This window comes from Mustela lutreola, chromosome 8 (assembly GCF_030435805.1).
Source record: "Mustela lutreola isolate mMusLut2 chromosome 8, mMusLut2.pri, whole genome shotgun sequence".
In the NCBI taxonomy this organism is placed as follows: Eukaryota; Metazoa; Chordata; class Mammalia; order Carnivora; family Mustelidae; genus Mustela; species Mustela lutreola.
In genome coordinates this window covers 47907062-47926341 of record NC_081297.1, presented here as the reverse complement: position 1 = coordinate 47926341, position 19280 = coordinate 47907062, and the positions used below count along the sequence as shown (strand labels likewise).

The 19280-nt window shown below is 51.7% G+C and overlaps 1 protein-coding gene across 1 annotated transcript in view; it reads left to right on the top strand.

The window, feature by feature from the left end:
• The window catches only part of ANO2 (anoctamin 2), a 348569-nt gene that overhangs the window by 12676 nt on the left and 316613 nt on the right, over positions 1-19280 (top strand). The window contains exons 2-3 of the mRNA XM_059184572.1: positions 11057-11259; positions 12456-12782. Of these exons, the coding sequence (XP_059040555.1) occupies positions 11057-11259; positions 12456-12782 (530 nt within the window). The remainder of the gene's footprint in view (positions 1-11056; positions 11260-12455; positions 12783-19280) is intronic.

Below are 19280 nucleotides of genomic sequence, written 5' to 3'. Positions count from 1 at the left end.
TTCAATACTAACTTTTTACCACATATGTCATTTCTAAATATTTTCTCCCATTTCGTAGGTTTCCTTTTAGTTTTGTTAATTGTTTCCTTTGCTGTATAGAAGCTTTTTATTTTGTTGTAGTGCCAATAGTTTATTTTCTCTATTTTCTTTGACTCAGGAGACATATCTAGAAAAATGTTGCTGTGGCCGATGTCAAAGAGATTACTGTGCTACTTCAAGGATTTTTATGTTTTCAGGTGTCACACTGAGGTCTTTAATCCTCTTTGAGTCTATTTTTGTGTATGGTGTAAGAAGGTGTTCCAGTTTCATTCTTTTACATGTTGCTGTCCAGTTTCTCCAACACCATTTGTTGAGGAGACTATCTTTTTTTCCATTGGATATTCATTCCTCCTTTGTCAAAGTTGATTGACCATATAGTTGGGGGCTCATTTCTGGGTTTTCTGTCTATTCCATTGATCTATGTGTCTATTTTTATGCCAGGCCATATTGTTTTAATTATTATCACTTTGTAATACAACTTGGAATCTGGAATTGTGATGCCTCCAGTTTTGTTTTTGTTTTTGTTTTTTTTAAAGATTTTATTTATTTATTTGACAGACAGAGATCACAAGTAGCCAGAGAGCCAGGCAGAGAGAGAGGAGGAAGCAGGCTCCCTGCTGAGCAGAGAGCCCGCCGAGGGGCTCGATCCCAGGACCCTGGGATCATGACCCGAGCCAAAGGCAGAGGCTTAACCCACTGAGCCACCCAGGCGCCCCCAGTTTTGTTTTTCTTTTTCAAGACAGCTTTGGCTATTCAGGACCTTTCATGGTTCTATTCAAATTTTAGGATTATTTGTTCTAGCTCTGTGAATGAAGAAATGAATTAATGGTTAGTCGGTATGAAATTAGTTAGCCAACAGATTCAGTTGCTTCTTTCAAAAAACTAAAAAAACTTTATTTTATTGAAGTGGTATCTGACTGGTGTGAGCTAGAGTAAGCAGATGAAGGTGTTGTGAGTCTTGTCTTAAATGTGAAATACATACTTCACTTGTGCTTGAAACCCAAGCAGTTCTTTGAGATGCTAAGTTTGAATGTGATTTCTCCTTTGGAACTCAGTGCTTTTCAGAATTTATACACCCTGATGAAATCAACACATTGGGTTAAAGGAAGGAGATGGAGAAATTATAAAAAATAATATATGAACTGGAGATACAGTTGCATATTTAAAAACTTTCTTTCAATAAAAACCTCATTATGAAGTACTGAGCCAGGGTACTGAGTTATGGGACTTGGGTATCCCTCATAGTGAGGTGATATGATAATGTTCTGCCTGAGGGTCGCCTTTTTAAAAAGTTGCTTTTTAAATGCATGCTGTATTAGGATGGTCTTATACGTTGATCTTGAGGCTCTTCCTGGAATGGTGACAATTTTGAGAAAGATGCTTGCCTTTCTATTTGTTATGGCAGGTATGCGAGCCTCCAGTTCTGTATAAACTGTATCACATCATTGAGGCACAAGTTCACTACAGTTAATGACATTTAGTGTTTGGATTTACTTGGACCGTGTAGAACTCATTCCTATCCCCTCGGATCTCAAGCTGGAATTACGACCTAAGCCCTCCAGTATGCTTTAGAAGGTCGGGGGCCAAACCAAAGCTACAAGAGTGGAGGGTCTTACTGCTGGTTAAAGCACACACCGCTTCCATAGCCATTGGCCCAATGTGTTCATGGGTTGCCAAGTATGGTCGCTTTCTTTTCTTTCTGCAGGGACAGGCTTCCCTTGCTTCTTGGTTCATACAGCACCCACTTTTTTTTTTTTTTTAAACACCCAGGCCAAGAGAGGTCTCTAAACTTAAAATGTTTAACTTGGCCAGGCAAAGTGGCGCTTAGTTTTATTTGTCTTAAGCTCACTTTATTCAAGTTCTAGGTGGTGCTCCTTTCCTTCATAAGCTCCTTTCCTTCCTTGTGACTCGATCTCTGCCCACACTTTTGATTCTGTAGACCAGGGATCTCACCCCTGGTGGTAGAGTGGAGCACCTCACACAAATGAAGTCCAAATCTTCAGGTGGAGCCCAGACATCAATATTTTAACTTTCTTAGGTGATTCTAATTATGGATCTAGGGTTGAGAACCAGCCAGTTTCTCCACGGACCCTGACCTTTCTCAGTTGCTGACTGCTAATATTTTAAGTCGGGCTTCCCACGACCATCTCTTCCTCCCTACAGAGCAGCTCCTGGATGCTTCTATCTCTCCTTCTCCAGGACTACTACTTCTGGTTCTGTCCTTTGGAATGTGGTGACCATCACCTCACTGATAGTCAAATGAGGACACATCTGGTTTTAAATAAGAACAATTTATATTTGGCTAGGCCTAGTAGAAGTGGAGTTAGGAGAAATTAAAAAATGTGTCTCTCAAACTTTCCTCTCTCCTAGTTATTATGGGCTCTCCAGTCCTTTAAAAAGTCTGACTCAGTCCCTAGGGGTGTTTCCAGTGTGTTCATGAACAATTCTTCAGGCCTCCACGTGGCGTTAACCATCTTAGTTGATGCTTGAAGTTGTGAATTTCCTTCTCCCAAGTTGTGGAAGACACTTGTCCTCCTCCTTCTGAAGCCAGTTATGTGCCAGTCCTCATGCTTGGGGCTAAGAATATGTGGTGAGCAAGATAGGCACTGTTCCTGTCCTCGAGGAGAGCACAAGTGAGCAGATAAGGTTTGCTGTCTATATGATATGAACTTACTCGTATCAGTTAACCAGGCTGTAGCACAGAGAAAACTTTCGAGCAATTTCCTATAGCTTATACATGTATTTGAGATATTTTATAAAATTCTCAGATTCATTCATGTTCTTCTTCCCTGCTGAATCCCTCTGTATGCCTCATTTCTCATTCAGGTTGGAAGCTGGGATGGCCTGGGCAGGGAGCTCTGACTGCAAGAGCTGTCTTAGGCTTTAGTCTCAGACCCAGTCTATTTTGGGCAATGGAAATCTGTTCGACCTTCTTTGGAGAGCTGGGAATAAGACAGAGATCATCAATCTTGGTTATACCCCTGGTGATGAGAGGTGATGAGAGGTTGGTGATGGAGGAAGATGGGGGATGTTGCAGGAATCCACCAAATATGTCCATGAGAGGACACCCTCACAGAGTGGTGTGCTTGTGTGTGTGGTGTTGGGGGGGTGGGTAGAAGAAGGGTTACATTTTGCTCACCATTGCATCATCATGCTCTTTTCGTGTTAATGAACTTTCAGAACAGGTTGTGGTTGGCCAACAGAATAGTTCTGATCAATTAGGCTGTAGACTGGCTGCTTCTTCCTGGTGTAGGTGTAGGGACGCTTATACATTAATCTCATCAGCCATACTCCAGACCACAGTGTAGGATGGACAGCTGATGAGTAGGTTTCATCTGGAGAACTCCTCCAGATCCCATTCCATGGGTTTTGCCACTGAGGGAAGCGCTTCCTGAAATTCTGATTCTTTTCCTGACCTAGAATCTTGGGTCTGAGCATTGACCATAAGTGCTTGTTGTTTGAATTTTGTAAAGGGGAGGGGAGAGATGTTAAGAATGCTACCAGCAGGGACTTATCAGGTTGTCTTGGTTGAGAAGATATGTGTAGGGGCAGAAGGGAGTATAATTCCAAAGATCGAAGACCAAGGATAAGAAAAAGCAGGTCAGGGGCGCCTGGGTGGCTCAGTGGGTTAAGCCTCTGCCTTTCACTCAGGTCATGATCTCAGGGTCCTGGGATCGAGTCCCACATCGGGCTCTCTGCTCGGCAGGGAGCCTGCTTCCTCCTCTCTCTCTCTCTCTCTCTGCCTGCCTCTCTGCCTACTTGTGATCTCTCTGTCAAATAAATAAAATCTTTAAAAAAAACCAAACAAACGAAAAAGCAGGTCACCTTAAGGAAGCTGCTGGTAGTTCAGTGTGCCTGGTGTGTGTGTGTGTGTGTGTGAGAGAGAGAGAGAGAGAGAAAGAGAGAGAGAGAGAGAGAGAGAGAGAAGTGGAGGGAGGGAGACAGGGAGGGGGGAGTAGCCAGCAGGAGATCATTGATACTGGCAGGTTGACAGAAAAGAGAGTAAGGGGCCTTGTAGGCCATGTTAAAAAGTGTGTATTATAAACCAGAAGTGTCCTTTCTCAGCCCCTCCAATCCCATCACATAGCTGGCCACCTGCTGGGACTATGTGGGTAGAAAGGAACATGAGGAGGAGGAAGCAAGCCTTGCTCTCAGAAGATTGATGATCTGAAACAGCCAAACCCAGCAGCTGATTGCAAAGGACATGCAAATGATTGCCTTCCTCCCTGCAATCCCTTTTCCTCCTTTGCCCTTTGGATTATGCCCACTTCTCTTTTCTAGATGCTTCTCAAAAGTCGTGTACCCTGGGAGGCCTTTCTTGCTAGCTCTAAGCAGAGCTGCGGGCTTCTGCTTCTGCAGGTTCTTGTTCATACTCCAGCTTTAGCTTTTCTCTTGTTCCTGAAATGATCTTCTTATTAGTATATTTTCCTTATTAATCTGCCTTCCTTGGGAGCACTCAAGGCAAGCCTTATATTTCCACTGTATTATATAGAGCCCAGGAAGTGAAATGGTTCTGACATGAATAGAGACACAGTCGTTCAATCCCCCACCCTGCAACGACAGCCACTTGAGGTTGGAGCATGGCGTGATGGCTTGTGGTGGTGGTGAGGGGGGCGCCGCCGGGAGGGGTAAGCGGGCTGTGGATGGGTATTAGATGAAGGAGTATTCAGACAGGTGGGCCGGGCCCAGATGTGTGCATATCAGACAATCTGGTCTTCATCTAAGAAGAGTGGATTGAACGGGAGTAACTTGGTCAGGTTGTGACCTGAGGATCAGAGGGGAGCAAGCTAGTGGCAGGGAGGCCAGTTAGCTCTTACTTACCCAGGTTCAAGGTAAGGATGCACACTGTCGCCGTGTCATCCTTAGGAAGGGGATACTTGAGCATCGGTGGACAGAGGGCTGTTTTTGAGTCTGAGAGGCAGAGCCCAAGACGCAGATCTACAAATAGTCCTTTATTGTGTGGAGGGGACTGGAAGACCGTCCTTCTGTTGCTCAGGCCTCATGCAGAGTCTAGGAAAGTGCTGTTCAACAGCAGCTGTGGGGCAGGGCATAGGGTGATCAGCAGGGCCATTGGGTCCAAATTTTAAGCTTGGCATCTCTAATTTTGACTATCAAGTTCATTCAGGAAAGCAGGGTAAGACCTCTGCACAAGTGCTGACCCTACCTGAACTGCCATCCATCCATCCATCCCAGGATGCTTGGGGAGGGGCCACATGAACATCCACAAAAGTCTGCACATGCCCAGGTCTCTCTGAACCCCACCTGGGGTCTTGTTCTCGACCTGGGAGGGTGTGGACGCACTGTCTCCACTCAGGGTAGCCCTGGCCTGTCTGGCTTTACCTGAAACAGTGGCCTTGAAGGGTGGGGAGAGAGGCGGCCTTGTTCTTCCCTTCACACTTGTCCTGCCTGTGCTTCGTAATGAGGCAGTAATGATGCCATGAGGGAAGCTTCAAGGAAGAGCACTGCTGCCTGGAGGTCAGGCTCCCACAGGACACCACCTGCTGCTGTTCTTTCTTGGAGGCTCTGGAAACCTCTGAGAGCCCCGATGACTCACCTCCCCCTCCTACTTGCCTGGGGAACCCACTTCCCGCTCCCAGTCTGTTCAGCCTTCTGCCGCCTTGCTCTTGGCTGTGCTTCCTGGTCCCTTTGCTCCGGTTCTCCCGCCATCCCCTACTGCCTGAGCGCTCCCAACCCCCCTTGCTCTCCACAGCCCATGCCTCGCCATTTCCCCTCCTCAGAAGCCCCGTCCCACTCCGATCCTTTGCTGTGACCCCAGAGTTTCACCAAACTGTTTGAGAGCCGGGGCATGGTTCGAAGGGTCCGGAAAGAACCCCTACAACATCTGTGCCCCCACCCGGCATGGTGCCCAGTGCCTACCATTGGAGGGTATTCCTCGCAGTGAGACCAGAGCCCTGACCCCTACACACATGCAGGGCTTGGGACATCTCCAGAGTGCTTTAGAGTTTCCTGAATTCTTTCCCTTCTGTTGTCTCAGGATGCCAGCTTTTGGAGCTTGTAAGCCGAGACAGCAAACAGCTCAATGGAGGAATGGGCGTCAGAAGCCCCTGATGATGGATGGGAATGGGGACCCCAGCTGGGGAGGGGCCTTGGCTGGGCTGGGGGAAGGGATGGTGTGAAAGGGCAGGCCACGGGAGGACCCTGAAAACAAGCTCTACTTGCTTTTTCATTTAGATTTGGGAGCTCTTCCTGCCTTTCCTGTCTATTCCTTTCCCTTTGGATCTCTGATCCTGCTCCTTTGTCTGCCTCTGTGGTGTAGCCTAAGGCACCTGCAGCCCTCCTGAGCAGTGGAGGTGGGATCCGTCCAGAAGGGACAGAGTTCACCCCTGAAATTGTGGTTCTAAAGGCTAAGAAATTGTGCAATGGTGCCAGATGACAAACGAAATCCTGGTACTGGGGGATAGAGAGCTGGTGCTTCTCCTGCCTCCTCTAGGAGCACTTCCAGGGGGAGGTGAATAGGAGCAGGCAGGCGGGTGGCAGAGAAGGGCAATTCTGGGACTTAAGGCCAAGCGACTGGTATGAAACAGAGAAGTGAGGGTGGGCAGAAGCATGGGAAGGGGCAGGCCCTGAAGCCCTGGGTAGGGTTTGGTAACAATCCCTCACATTTTCTGTAGCTTGTGGACTTCCCAGGAGTTGTCATCTTTCCTCTTGCTCTGTCTCACCCACCCCCTTTGGGAAAAGATAGGGTAATGACACCCGCCTCTCAACTGTGGAAGTAGAAACTGACGTCAAAGAAATCACATTATTTTTCTGAAATTGTGGCAATGCCAAGACGTGGTGCTGAGGGTCCCCCCGACTCAGCGTGGGGGTTGCCATGTGGCAGGGTGCTGACGGCGAGGCCTGCGAGGAGTGCTGGGGAGCAATGTGGTTGTCACCCCAGCACTTCTCAGTTGTCTGTAGATCCCACTCCACTGTGAGACACCCATGTAGTCCCAGATCACAGACTGACATTTATTGAATTTCTTATTCCTGGCCTGGAAAAGAGTGTCAGCTGCGGTCTTGAACCACTCGGGTGGCAGGTTCTCCAAACAGCAAGCTAAGACCAGAACACTGCCCTCCCCCAAAAGTGTAGCCTGCCCCCCAACCAGTCACATGCCTTGTGGTTTCCCTGTGCTTCATCGTCTTAGCCAATAGAGCAAATAAGAATATTCAGAAAGAAGGGAGTGGGAAGGAGGGTGACAACAAGGCTGGAGAACACATGTAGCATCTCTCAGCCCATGGTAAAGACTTCCTGCTCTGGCAATAGGGAGCCTTCGAAGGGCTTCCAGTAGGAGAGTGGGGCCGTGTGACATGGAAAGGTCCCCCTGAAGGTGGATGGGAGAATGGATCGGGGTGGCGGGGGAGGTGGGCAGCTGCCGCCAAGCTGGGGCTGCCCTCTGTCTATGTTTAGGCTCCGGGAGGCCTCTGGTCATTTTCATCCAGTTACACTTGACTAGATGAGGAGGGCCTTCCCTTCCCCCACCCTCATGCTCTAGGAGGCTTGTGAGGGTTTGGATGGCTGAAGGATGGGCTAGTCCCATTTGGGAGAGTTGGTTGGAGTGGTCAGATCTGGGCAAAAGCTTGGAGGAGAGGGATTCCTTTGACTGGACAGTCAATGGCTGCCATCAGTAGGTTACCCTTATTCAGTGACCCCAGACAATAAATGCCCCACTCTTTGCGGTACCCTCCTGACCAGTGGAGCCCATGGGATAAAGCTCGGAGGCCTTCTCCTGCCAGCCAGACCTGTGTCTGTGTATCCCCCGAGCTCTCCCAGCACCACCTCAGCTTGGGAAACCGCAAGTCTTGTCTGCAGAGGGAAGCAAATTAGCTTTGCCTGTAGTGTCTGAATATTTCTGTCTTAGACCTTGAGCAGTAGCTTTTTGAAACAGTCATGTGTTACTTTTGATTTTCTGGGTCCCTTGTGACCCAAAGAGCAGGTGGCCCACAGCTAGACAAAGAAGCATAGCCTGAGAGAGGAACATGGGTCAGGCCCGGGGCTGGGAGAGCATGTGGTGCATTCCAGACACTGTCTACAGAGCAGCAGGGCTGGGACTCAGAGTCGCAGCGGACCCGGGGAGCTGGCTGGGTAATGCAGGGTCTCACAGCTTGTGAGGGTGCGGGAAGCACCAAAGGTCTCCACACATGCAGGTGTTGCAGCCAGGCCGACCGTCTTTTGGGGAACAGTGGAGGCGGGCGAGGGTGGAAGCAGGGGGGTTGGAGTGACCCCGCCGAATGAGCATGGTAGTCTGGATTAGGGTGGTAGTCATGGAGATGGTGGAAAACAGTTGGCTTTGGGAGCTGTTTCAGGGCAGAGTTCCTAGGATGGGTGACAGGGACTGTTGGGCACGGGGAAGGCTGTCCAGGCGGAAGTGTGGACAGGTGTGGTGGCGGCCTGGCAATGCTGGAGCAGGTCCTCATGTGGAGCAGAATGCAGATTTGGTTTTGGACCTGTAGGTTCTGAAGGGGGCGCCGAAACATCCAGGTGGAGAGGCCAGTAGGCAGGAGGGTGTTTGGATCCAGGGCGTTTGGAAGAAAATAAGGGTTAAAGACAAAATGCTGGGGGTCATGAGCACAGTTGATCATTAAGGCCAGAGGAGTGGATGAGAGTATCCAGGCGTAGGGTGAGAGTGTAGAGAAGACGTCCCAGTATCCAGGCATAGGGTGAGAGTGTAGAGAAGACGTCCAAGCCTTGTGAAAATCTGTCCAGCTGATCCAGAGGTGGGGAAGCCATGCACCTTCCCCATCCCCCATGGCACTCAGAGCTCAGGGAGGCAGCTGCCTCCTGCATACCCAGGGTTCTGTTGGGCAAGACAGCCTCAGCCAAGAGCCAAGTAAATGGTCAATAAAGGGAAGATTATTTTCAACTTTGTAACATGTTCCACAGGGTGTGTATGTAGGCCTTTCCTTCCGATCAGGCTCAAGTTCCCTCTTTTTCAGCTTCTTGGAGGAGTCCTGTGGAGTGGGTTCTCTTGTTGCATTTGTCCTGATGCCCAGGCTTCACTCTCCCCTCCCGACCCCCAATTTCATGGTGAGGCCAGCTGGCTTGAGTGTCTCCACCTTTGTGTCATTACTGCCTGGTGTGTCTTTCTGGAGGTGGAATGACTCAGCCATGTGCTGTGTTCTCATTGTTGGGTGCAGGGGGGCAGGGGGAGAAGGTGGTCATGAAGGCAGGGCCTCAGGCAGCTGTGGTCCATGCATCAGAGGCAAGCAGAGGGAGCTGCTGGGATGGCTGGTGGAGCCCTGGAGACCAGCCTCAAAGCCCAGGTTGTACCTTCAGGGGCTTGTGCCTCTTGGATAGTGGTTTGACTAATGCTGGGCCTGACCCTGAATCTGAGCTACAGCTGTGAATGGGAATATAGCCGACCAGCGTGCTTGAGTGAGCCTTACCTTTGTCCTGACTGAGCACAGGTGTACATGGGGGTGGTCTTGGTCTCTTTCGATGTGTATCTGGAGGTTTTCAAGCCTTCCCTGGGGACAGTTCTGCCCTGGGCCAGGTGGTAGGCAGGCATGCGAAAGGCACAAGGGGAGAGGGATAAGGCAAGATGAGGGACTGAGGAAGGAAGCCCTTCCTTGCCGTCCTGAGCCTCAGGTGCTCCATTCACCACCAGCACGCACACCCACTGTTGCCCTTCTGTGTTCTCCCCCTGCCTTTCTGAACCCATCCACCCTTCAAGACCAGAGTCGGGCTCAGTCCCTCTGGAATCTTCCAGCCTTGCTGGTCTCCCACAGTGTAGAACTGTACACTGGAGCCCACAGTGTAGAAGTAAATTATGAGAGCTCTGCTCTGCATTCTTCCTGCCTGCCAGCTCTGTCTTTGTGAAGAGATGATCAGGTTTTCCAGGACAGGGACCTAATGTTCTAGGGCCCCTGAACTGTCCAGCAGAGAGCTGGGTGCCTAAAGGGCTCTTCTGAACTGCTTTTTGTTCATTCTTCCTTAGAGCAGGTGCTAGGGGCTGAGCTGGATGTCCACAGTGTGATTTCTTCTCCTACGCAGCTCAGAATGAAAATGAGAACAATTATGACAACCACCTTTCATTGTGCACCTGTGGGCTGATGATTGCCCTGAGGGTCTTGCATATGTATCTGTCCTTCAGTTTCTCACCGCAGCCGGCCAGTCTGGTATTCTTATGCTACAGGCAGGAGGAACAGGCTCAGAGAGGTCTGAGCAAGTGGCAGAGCTGAGGGGGAAGCCCTGGCACCCTGCGCTGTACAGCTTGGTTGGAAAGAGTATTTCTCAGAGGGGGTACAGATTGGGTCTGGTCAGCTTTGAGGTCCTGGCAGCTCGTGGGCCCTGCCTGGGGTGTTTAGTGCTTCAGTGCCCTCCAGTTCTGACATTCTGCAATTTTGTCACCGGCCTGCATCCTTTCCCTGAGGGGGTGAAACCAGGAGGTCTCTGAAGTAGCACTGGCACCCACTGTGGGTTGCTAGGGGGCTGCTCCAGGGAGGGCTGGGAAGGGGCTGTGGAGCTCTGAGGCCCTGGTGGAGGCAGCAGGTGCGTGGGAACCCCTCAAGGGCATTGGAGACAGCGCTTTTGTCAGAGCAGGCCTCTGCCCTCAGGGGACCCACGGGTGGTGTGTCTGTCCTTGCTCTCGCGTCAAGGGTGCACCAGGGTGCCCTGGGAGAGACCTTACACCTCCAGCCTTTGGCATTAGTTCAGTGTCTCTCTAGGGAGTGCTCCCACTCACCCTGGCTCACCTGATACACTGTCCCCTCTTGTCTGGGAATTAGAAGATTGTGACAGCTGTCACCTGAAGGAGCTTCTGCTGCTGGCTCTCCTGTGTGTGTGTGTGTGTGTGTGCATGTGTGTAGTGCATGAGACCCTCTTCCGCATCCCACTGCTTCCTTCTATACTGTCCCCACCCTGTGGCCAGTGTGACTCTGCCTAAGCAAGACCGTGAGGAGGTGTGGCCTTTTTCTTAGAGATACCCCGGTTTCCCTCCCTCAGCCCCTCAGTTTCTCCCTGTCCTGGGTTTCCTGTCACCTGAAGCTGCTTTGCCTCCTTTGTCTTTCCCTCTCACAGATATCCCCCTGCTCCCTGGCTCCCCGCGCCGGCTGAGCCCTCGGGCAGTGGCCAGAGGGGACCGGGGCCCCAAACATGGACAGCAGTACCTCAAGGTGCCGTGTCCCCAAGCCCCTGGCCAGCAGGGCCGTTCTGGCCAGCAGGGCAGTTCTGACGGAGAATCTGGCCTGGCCTCCGGTGGAGGGAGCTCCTGCAGCGGCTCGGTGAGTGCTGGGTGGAGTAAAGGCTGACACTGTTGGGTGCCCCAAAGGCGCCTCTTGACCCGGGGCCCCTCTGCCCACAGGTGTGTGTGTGTGTGAGGTTGTGTGAAAGAGAAAGAGAGAGAGAGAGAGAGAGGCCCAGGGTTTTTGTGAGGGCCTTTTCCTCTCTTCTCTCTCCAAGTCCACGCTAAGTCTGTGGGCAGAGGAGAGGGAAGGGGAGGCGTAAGAGGCCACGTGGGCCCACCTGTTGGTCTGCAGACTCCCCGACTCCCCTGCCAGGTCTGAGGAAGCAGAGCTCTGCCGCAGCTGCTCGGAGGCTCTCCCCTGTGCCTGGCACTTCATCTGGTTGCCCAGGTGGCCTCTCAGGTGGCTGCAGAGGCAGATGGGTAGCAAACCATGAACAAACAGGGAAACCCCCAAAGGGAGGGAGGCAGGTCCCTCTCCTGCCCCGCCTTGGTCTTTCCCCTCCTCTTCTCTCAACCTCCCACCTCCGGGCTGGTGGAGAGCAGAAGCTGGTCCCCCTGCCGCGGTCTCTCGCAGGGTCCCGACTGGTCTCTGCAGAGCAGGAGGATGTGGGGCTGCGAGGGGCATAGTGTCGAGTGAATCCCTGGGGGTTGGGCCTGGGGTGGGCCTGGTGACAACAGATTGGCCTTTGTTCCGATGGATCCAGAGAACTTGCCCGTGAGTAGTCTGGGTGTGTCAGGAAGCGTGTGTTTGCGGGCTAGCCAGCAGATCTGCAAGGAGCGGGGTATGTGTGGGTGTGTTCCAGCACATGTGGAGGGCTGTGTGTGTGTGTCCGAGCGCCCTGGGGTGCTGTGTGTGTGTGCACACATGCATGTGTGTGGGGTACCGCGTGTATTTGCTCTGTGTGCATGTGCAGGAGCACCGTGTGGCTCTGGTGTGCAGGGCTTTGTTGCTACATGTTCAGACTGTGCATGCAAGTGAACGTGTGTGTGTGGTGGCCAGAGTGGGTTGGAGGGCGCGGGTGGCCAGGCTGTGGACAGGTGTGGGGGGCTGTGTGGGCCGGGTGCGGCAGAAGAACCTACGCCACTCTGTCCTTCCACTGGGGGAGTCAGGGCCTCGGGACCTGTGGGGCTTCCTGGTCCCCCTCCCTGGGCCCAGAGCATGAGGTTAGCCCCCTTCATCACTCCCTTTTTCTCACCGGCCCTCACTGTCCCTATCCTATTCTCTCTGGCCAGGTCATCAACAACTACCTGGACACCAATGAGCCAGTGTCCTCGGAGGCCCGCCGAAGCCGCATGCACTTCCATGACAACCAAAGGAAGGTCGACTACGTGCTTGCCTACCATTACCGCAAGCGTGGGGTGCACCCTGGCCAGGGCTCCCCTGGCCAGTCGCTGGCAATTGTCTCCAATGGGGAGACAGGCAAGGAGCCTCATCCTGGGGGCCACAGTGACATTGAGCTGGGGCCTCTTGATGCCCTGGAGGAGGAGAAGAAGGAGCAGCGGGAGGAGTTTGAGCATAATCTGATGGAGGCCGGACTGGAGCTCGAGAAGGACTTGGAGGTGAGGTTGGGCAGGGGGCATAGCGCTGTGAGGTGGGATGGCCTTGCAGAATTGGCCTCCTGGTGATTGGGTCACCTGCGGGGAACATTGGCCTTGTTCTGGCAGGTGGCATTTTGTTTTTTTATCTGGTGGGCAAACCAGATTTTCTTGTTCAAAGATCTGAGGAAGAGCCTTGGTGTAGCTAGTGCCCCTGCCTGGGGGTTCCTGGGTAGTGGTGGTAGGGAGCTGCCAGTCTGTTCTGTGGGTGTTGGCCTCCTTAGAGATGGGAGGCAAGACATTTCTTCCTGGTGCTCAAAGACCCCATCCTGTGTTCTCCTCAAAGGTTTCCTCGAGGTGAAGACCCAGATTGCATGTCAAACTTTGGATCACATTCCTCTATAGGGGATATACGTTACTAAGGAATATGCTTGCCTGGGGCTCTCTGAGGGAGGGGATTCATTGGAAACTGAACTTTGGACATGTTTTATCAACTTGTGAGCGATATATGTTCTGACCTCTGGTCAGTAGCAGCTTAAGGGATTCCATGAAAATCTGTTTATCTATATATCCATGTCTGTCCATCCATCCATTGATCCATTTCTTCATATCACGTGATCCTTTAAAGATGACCTGCCCTAACCATCCCCTCCATACTCATCTTCTACCCTTCCTACCCTCCCACACCTGCTCCAGCTCATTGGCCTTCTCTTGGTGGTGTGTTGGTCACCCTTACCTCAGGGCCTTTGCACTGGTTGTCTCCTCTGCCTTGAGCACCCTTCCCCAAACCCGTGCCTGCTCAGCCCCTCACTTCAGACCTCTGCCTAAATGTCATCTCTTTGCAGACATCTTCCTGACCATCCTAGTTGAAGTACTCCTACACCATCACTCTAGTCCTTGGCGATGCTTTAGTTTCCTTCATCACACTTAGCATTGCTACCTGGAACGACGAGACAGATTTTTTTTTTTTTTTTTTTTTTAATCTGTGCCCCAACCAGCTTCATGAAGGCAGGGGTCTTGTTTGGCTCACTTCTGTATCCCCAGTCCCTAGGACAGAGTCTGAAGAATAAGGAAGTGTAGTAAGTGCTTAGCTAGTGTTAGTTGAATAAATAAGTTACCTCCCTGAATCTCACATTCCTCATCTGCAAAACAGTTCAGTGTCCTGCTGAGCTGTAGTTTCACACAGGTCCCATCCATGGATGGGGCAATGAAAGCATCTCACGCAATGTGTACTGCATAGTAGGTGCTCAGTAAATGCTCATTAGGATTATTTTAAGTAGAATCATGCTGAGGGGTGTGATGCCATTCTCACCTCTTTTGTAAGAGTCAAGTTAATACCATTCCCAAACTGGAAGGGACCCCCAGCGGACATTCATTCATTTCTCTGACTCTGAGAAATATGGCACGTCTGAGCTTGGCTCAGACCCTCGTCCTACTGTCCTGGGCTGCTTATCCAGACCCTTAGACTAGGAGCTGCTTCTATCATTCTTTCTACCAATGTAAGGACTGCTCTTTGAAGACAGACTGGAGCTCCCTTGGCTCCTTGATTTTTACTTTTTGGAACCTCGAACTAGAGTCTGATGGGAAGGTTTCTCGAGGTACTAGTTAGTTTTGAGGATCAAACAAGAAGCTCTTGGCTCTGTTATCGTGGGAGGCTCAGTCCCACACCTATCTCTGGGTGTCAGGGAGCCGAGGCCCTGGGCCTCGTTCAGCTGCTCAGTTGGGAAACAGCATCGTGCTCAGGAAGGTGGTCTCTGGAGTCCAGAGACAGATGCTCACATCCCGGGTCTGGCATCTACGTGAATGACTTGCTCCTTGGGAGTCAAAGTTTCCATGTCTGTGTAAAGGGGAGAGCCGTACATTCTTCACTGGGTTGTTTGAAGATGAAAACAAGACAAGTGAATTAAGTACTTAGAACAGTAACAGTGCATGTCACTGCTATTATTATTATTATTATTATTATTTAGAGTTGCCAGATTTAGCAGATTCAAGATGCCTAGTTACATTTGCATTTCAGATCAACAGCAAATAGGGTTTCAGCAGAAGTATGTTCCATGAAACATTTGGCACCTGCTTAGATACTTAAAAAATTATTTGTTGCTGATCCGAAATTCAAATGGAATGGTGCAGGGAGTATAGTTCAGTGGTAGAGCATTTGATTGCAAATCGAACTGTACTGGCAATTCCCCCCACCCCACTCCCCTTGCCCTCCAGTTAAAGATTTTAATTCATTTGACACAGAGAGAGAGAGAGCACAGGCAGGGGAGTGGCAGGCAGAGGGGGAGGAAGAAACAGGCTCCCCACTGAGCAGAGAGCCCAATGGGGCTTGATCCCAGGACCCTGAAGGCAGAGGCTTAACCCACTGAACCACCCACGTCCTCCTGTCCTGGCAACTCTTACTGCTGCCAGTGTCACTGCCCAGCTTTGCTGCCCACCAGCCCGTTCCATTGTTGTTGCTCTTGGGTTTTCCCAGCTTTGGCTGGGAATTAGGAGGGCCCAGAAATAGCTCTTGGGATTGCCCAGTGTTCAATGGGGGCATGGAGCGGGTCCTAGATGGTTGTCCCTGGTCTGCAACCAGCCAAAAGCACCTCCTTCCCAGCCTCCCTGACCCCTTCCCCCGCCTTCATAGCCTACTTAATGCTTCTCCTTCAAGGGCAGGTGACTCAGCTCCTCGGAGCCCCCTTCTGTCACCAGAGCCCCCACCACTCATGTAGCCTTTGTGACCTACATTCCTGCAGTGTTGCCCCCCCTCCATTTTAAAAATTAATTAATGTTAGTTTTGGGACCTCTGATACGAAGTGCTAAGTTAATGGCCTTTTCGTTCAGGACGTGTCATCATCACTGGTCTGTGGGAGGAACCTCTGGTCACCTGCACAGATACCTGCCTGGCTCTCCTCACAAGCAGTCCTACCAGTGCTGTGTGTTTCTGGGGAATCTATGGTGGTGTTTTGGCTTTATGCGAGTTTTTAATTTGAAAAACAGACTTTATTGTTTAAAGCAGTTTCAGATATATAGAACAATTGCACAGAGGTTTCCAGCAGACTCCATACCCAGTTTCCTCTGCTATCAACCTCTGTGTTAATATGGTGCTTTTGTCACAATTAATGAGCAAATATTGATACATAATCCTTCAATAAACTTTCTACTTTATTCGGTTGAGTTTTTCCCTCCCATCCTTCTTCCGTTCCAGGATCCCATCCCAGACCCCTCATGGCGTCCAGTGTCCTTGTCTCCTCAGGCTCCCCTGGCTAGGACAGTTCCTTGAAACTGGCCACATTTTTAGTGTAGCTAGGAGGCACTCCGTTTTACAGCTCACTCTGTTTTTGGCTTTTCCTCTTAGCCCTGTATGGTGAGACCACTCGTGTTCTGCATGTGTCTCTAACCCATCTTTCCTAATGGATGAGGGCTTTGTAGCCACTGTGGTCCTCGTGCTTCTTCCCTAAGGATAATGGGCACCCATGTTGCCTCCAACTGTGTGCCACCCCAACAAGATGGAGTAGGAATTGTCCCCTCCTTCCAGGCCAGCAGTCCTGGATTGTCTCCCACTCTCCCCCTGCCCAGCCCCCGCCCAATCCCTGCCCCCATGCCTCCCTGCCAGTGCTAAACACTGGCTGGAGATTGGTCAGCTGGAGCCTTTCGGGGCCTGAGCAGCTCTTTGGGGGCCTGCTGGGGCTGGCACAGCTCTTCTCGCTGTCAGGATGCTCGGTCTCTGCCTTGAACAGCAGGCTGCCGCTGGCACCTCATGGGAGCGGGGCTGTGGCTCAGCGGCACCTGGGGGGCAGCCTGGGGGACACGTGTGGTTGGCCCCACCTGCTTGGCCCTCCCCGCCCTGCTAGGCTACACTGTCTTTTAGGCTCTGGTTTCAGTTTGATTTTCAGATAAATGGAGAGGAAATGGGTTTCTATCAGAGACCCATTAAAACTTATTCATTTAGCCTTATAGATCAAAAGAGCTTTGCATCCATTAAATCCTAACTGACTGAATATCACAGGAGTCATTTCCGGCCTCCATTGCTATCTGAGTGTGCCTCATGCAGGACGGTGATGGGCGCCTTCCCTTTGGTGTTTCACTGTTTTGTTCAGTGGGTGAAGTTCTGTGTATTGACTTGTCCGTGATCATATTTTAAAGGCTGTTTAGTATTTATCAGATGACTACATGACGGTTCGCATGTCTGTTTTCTTACGTGTAGCCATTTGATTAGAATTTCATGTAAAGACATCATTGGAAGTGCCCATGGGAGGCAGAGACACGGGCCCCCTCACTGTCACTTTGGGTACATGAGGGCAACCTGTCGAGGAGGGCATCGCTGCCGAGTGGCGGGCGAATGTGAGCATCTGAGGGGCTCGCCCTCCTCAGGCCTCCAGGTGGGATTGTGGAGGGGTGGGCTGAGCAAGGCCTTCTGTGACATGCCTCCTCCCACCTGCTCCCAAGCGCCCTGCCCTGACCCAGACAGCTGTCAGCATGAAGGCACAGACTCAGATGAACAAGGGCCACCAGGGGGATCCCAGAGCCAGGCGCAGTGCAGTGCATGTGATGGCCCTGGGGGCGTGTGTGGACTTGAGGTGTAAAGGCCTTCTCCTGTCCTGTAGGCCCTGAAATTCCGGCAGACATGGTCTACAGCTTCATCTGTGTGGGCAGCTGGACCTTCCAAACTGGGAATGGAGGAAAGGGCATTGACGGGGAGGCCAGGGGCCCCCTCGCTCCAGACTATCTCTCCTGGGGTTAGGGCACCAGAGGACTGAGAGCAGAAGGTGCCTTTTTTCAGCACGATCTGGCATCTCCGGCGTGTCCAGGGCAGCTTTGGGCAGAGGCAGGTGTGGAAGGCAACAGGGGCCCACAGCTTTACTCTGGGGCAGAGCTCTCCCCTCTGCCTTGGTATCAGGTGGGGGCTCAGGACTCACTAGAACCTTTCCCTCTCTGCAGAGAGGAGAGTGCCCCCCCCCACCCCCCATAAGTGTCAGGATGGCCCTGACACCTGACCTTTCACCCTCTAGCCCTGGATGTCTGGTGTCTCAACTCAAATTACTGTTCTGAGCCAGAGAAGTAGGCTAGGGGACATCTGAGGTCTAGGACATCATGATCTCCCACGGGGGCTCATTTGGGGGGAAAAAGTGTGGGCTAAGAAAATCAGAATGTCTTCTCACTTTATTAAAAACAGAGGCCACTGTTTCTTGACCTTTGTCATCACCTCCTGTTCCCACTTCCTTTTCAGAAAGGTTTTTATACATCTGATTAAGCAGCTGATAGGACCCTGTGTCCTCCTTGGCATGTGCACAGAGCTGGGGTGACTTTGGGCAATGCTCTCTGTCATTAACCCGTGGTTATTGGGGAGGAAACCAACTTCCTGAGTGCCTTCTGTGTGGACTTGTGCTCCCTCTGTTAGTCTTTGCGAATCTCCTGCCGGGTGGCTGTTCTCCCCAGCTCTTTAAGGAGGGGAGAGAGGCTAGCGTTTCCAACATGGGGACATCTACGGAGTGATGGACCCAGCTGGGATCTGAACTCTTTCTGGGGTTGTTGTCATACCAGGGATGACTGCCAAGCCCCTGATAGTGCTCTCCTATCCCTCCTTGCCCAGAATTCTTAGGAGAAGCTACAGCAAACGCAGGGAAAAATGCAAATGTGGATCCCAGGATGGCCCAGTCCATGCCGTGTCTTGCTGTGGGCCACGGTGCTCTCATGAGTGTGGGGAGCACAAGCACTATGGGCAACTTGACTTTCGCTAATGACTGAGGAAAATGTGCTGATTTCCCCCTGGCTTTGACTTTGTTCCTGTACCGCGTGCCCCACCCTGAAGCTGCACGCGGGAGCCTTTGGCTTCTCACCTGCCTTTCTTTCCTGCCCCCAAGGGACCTTCAGGGGACACAACAAAGACAGCCCCAGCAACCCCTGCCCCTGGGACTGCACAGCTGAGTAGAGCAGAGCCTCTGCAGGGCTGGCTGGATCTTATCTCCCAGGTGAGGCCTTCACAGCACAGCCTGGTGGAGGGGGGCTACCGGGAGAAGGGAGGAAGTCACGTGCCCCCTAACAGGGTACCTAGTTCCTTTCCCAAGGAATTTAAACAATTAATACTCAGTATCCTCACTTGATGCTAATAGCATTCCCGCTGAGGTGGTTAGAGCAGCTCTTCTCCCCTTGTCATAGGAAACCGAAAATGCCTTGCCAAGCCGGTGAGGAGCTGGGCTGGGCCTTGCAACTTCTCCCCCTGTGCTCTTAAAATGACTTTCTAGGAGTGGCGTTTTGTCTACACAGCCCACCAACCGGGATGAGCAGTGTCCAGGGTGTGAAAGAGGTTGGGTGGAAGGCAGGTGGAGTTTGCTGCTGCTGGGGTGTGGCTCCCTCTCAGTTCCTTCATGCCTGGGGTCGGTACTGCTGGTCCAGGGCTTCCAGAGCTCACTAGGATTCCTCAGAAGGGGCTGGGAGGAGTGTCCAGGCTCTGATTTGCCAGTCCCACGCTACAGAGCAGAGGGCAAGGATCTGTGCCTGGCCTGGCTGAGGGCCCCCTGCCCGGGCCCCATGGGAGCT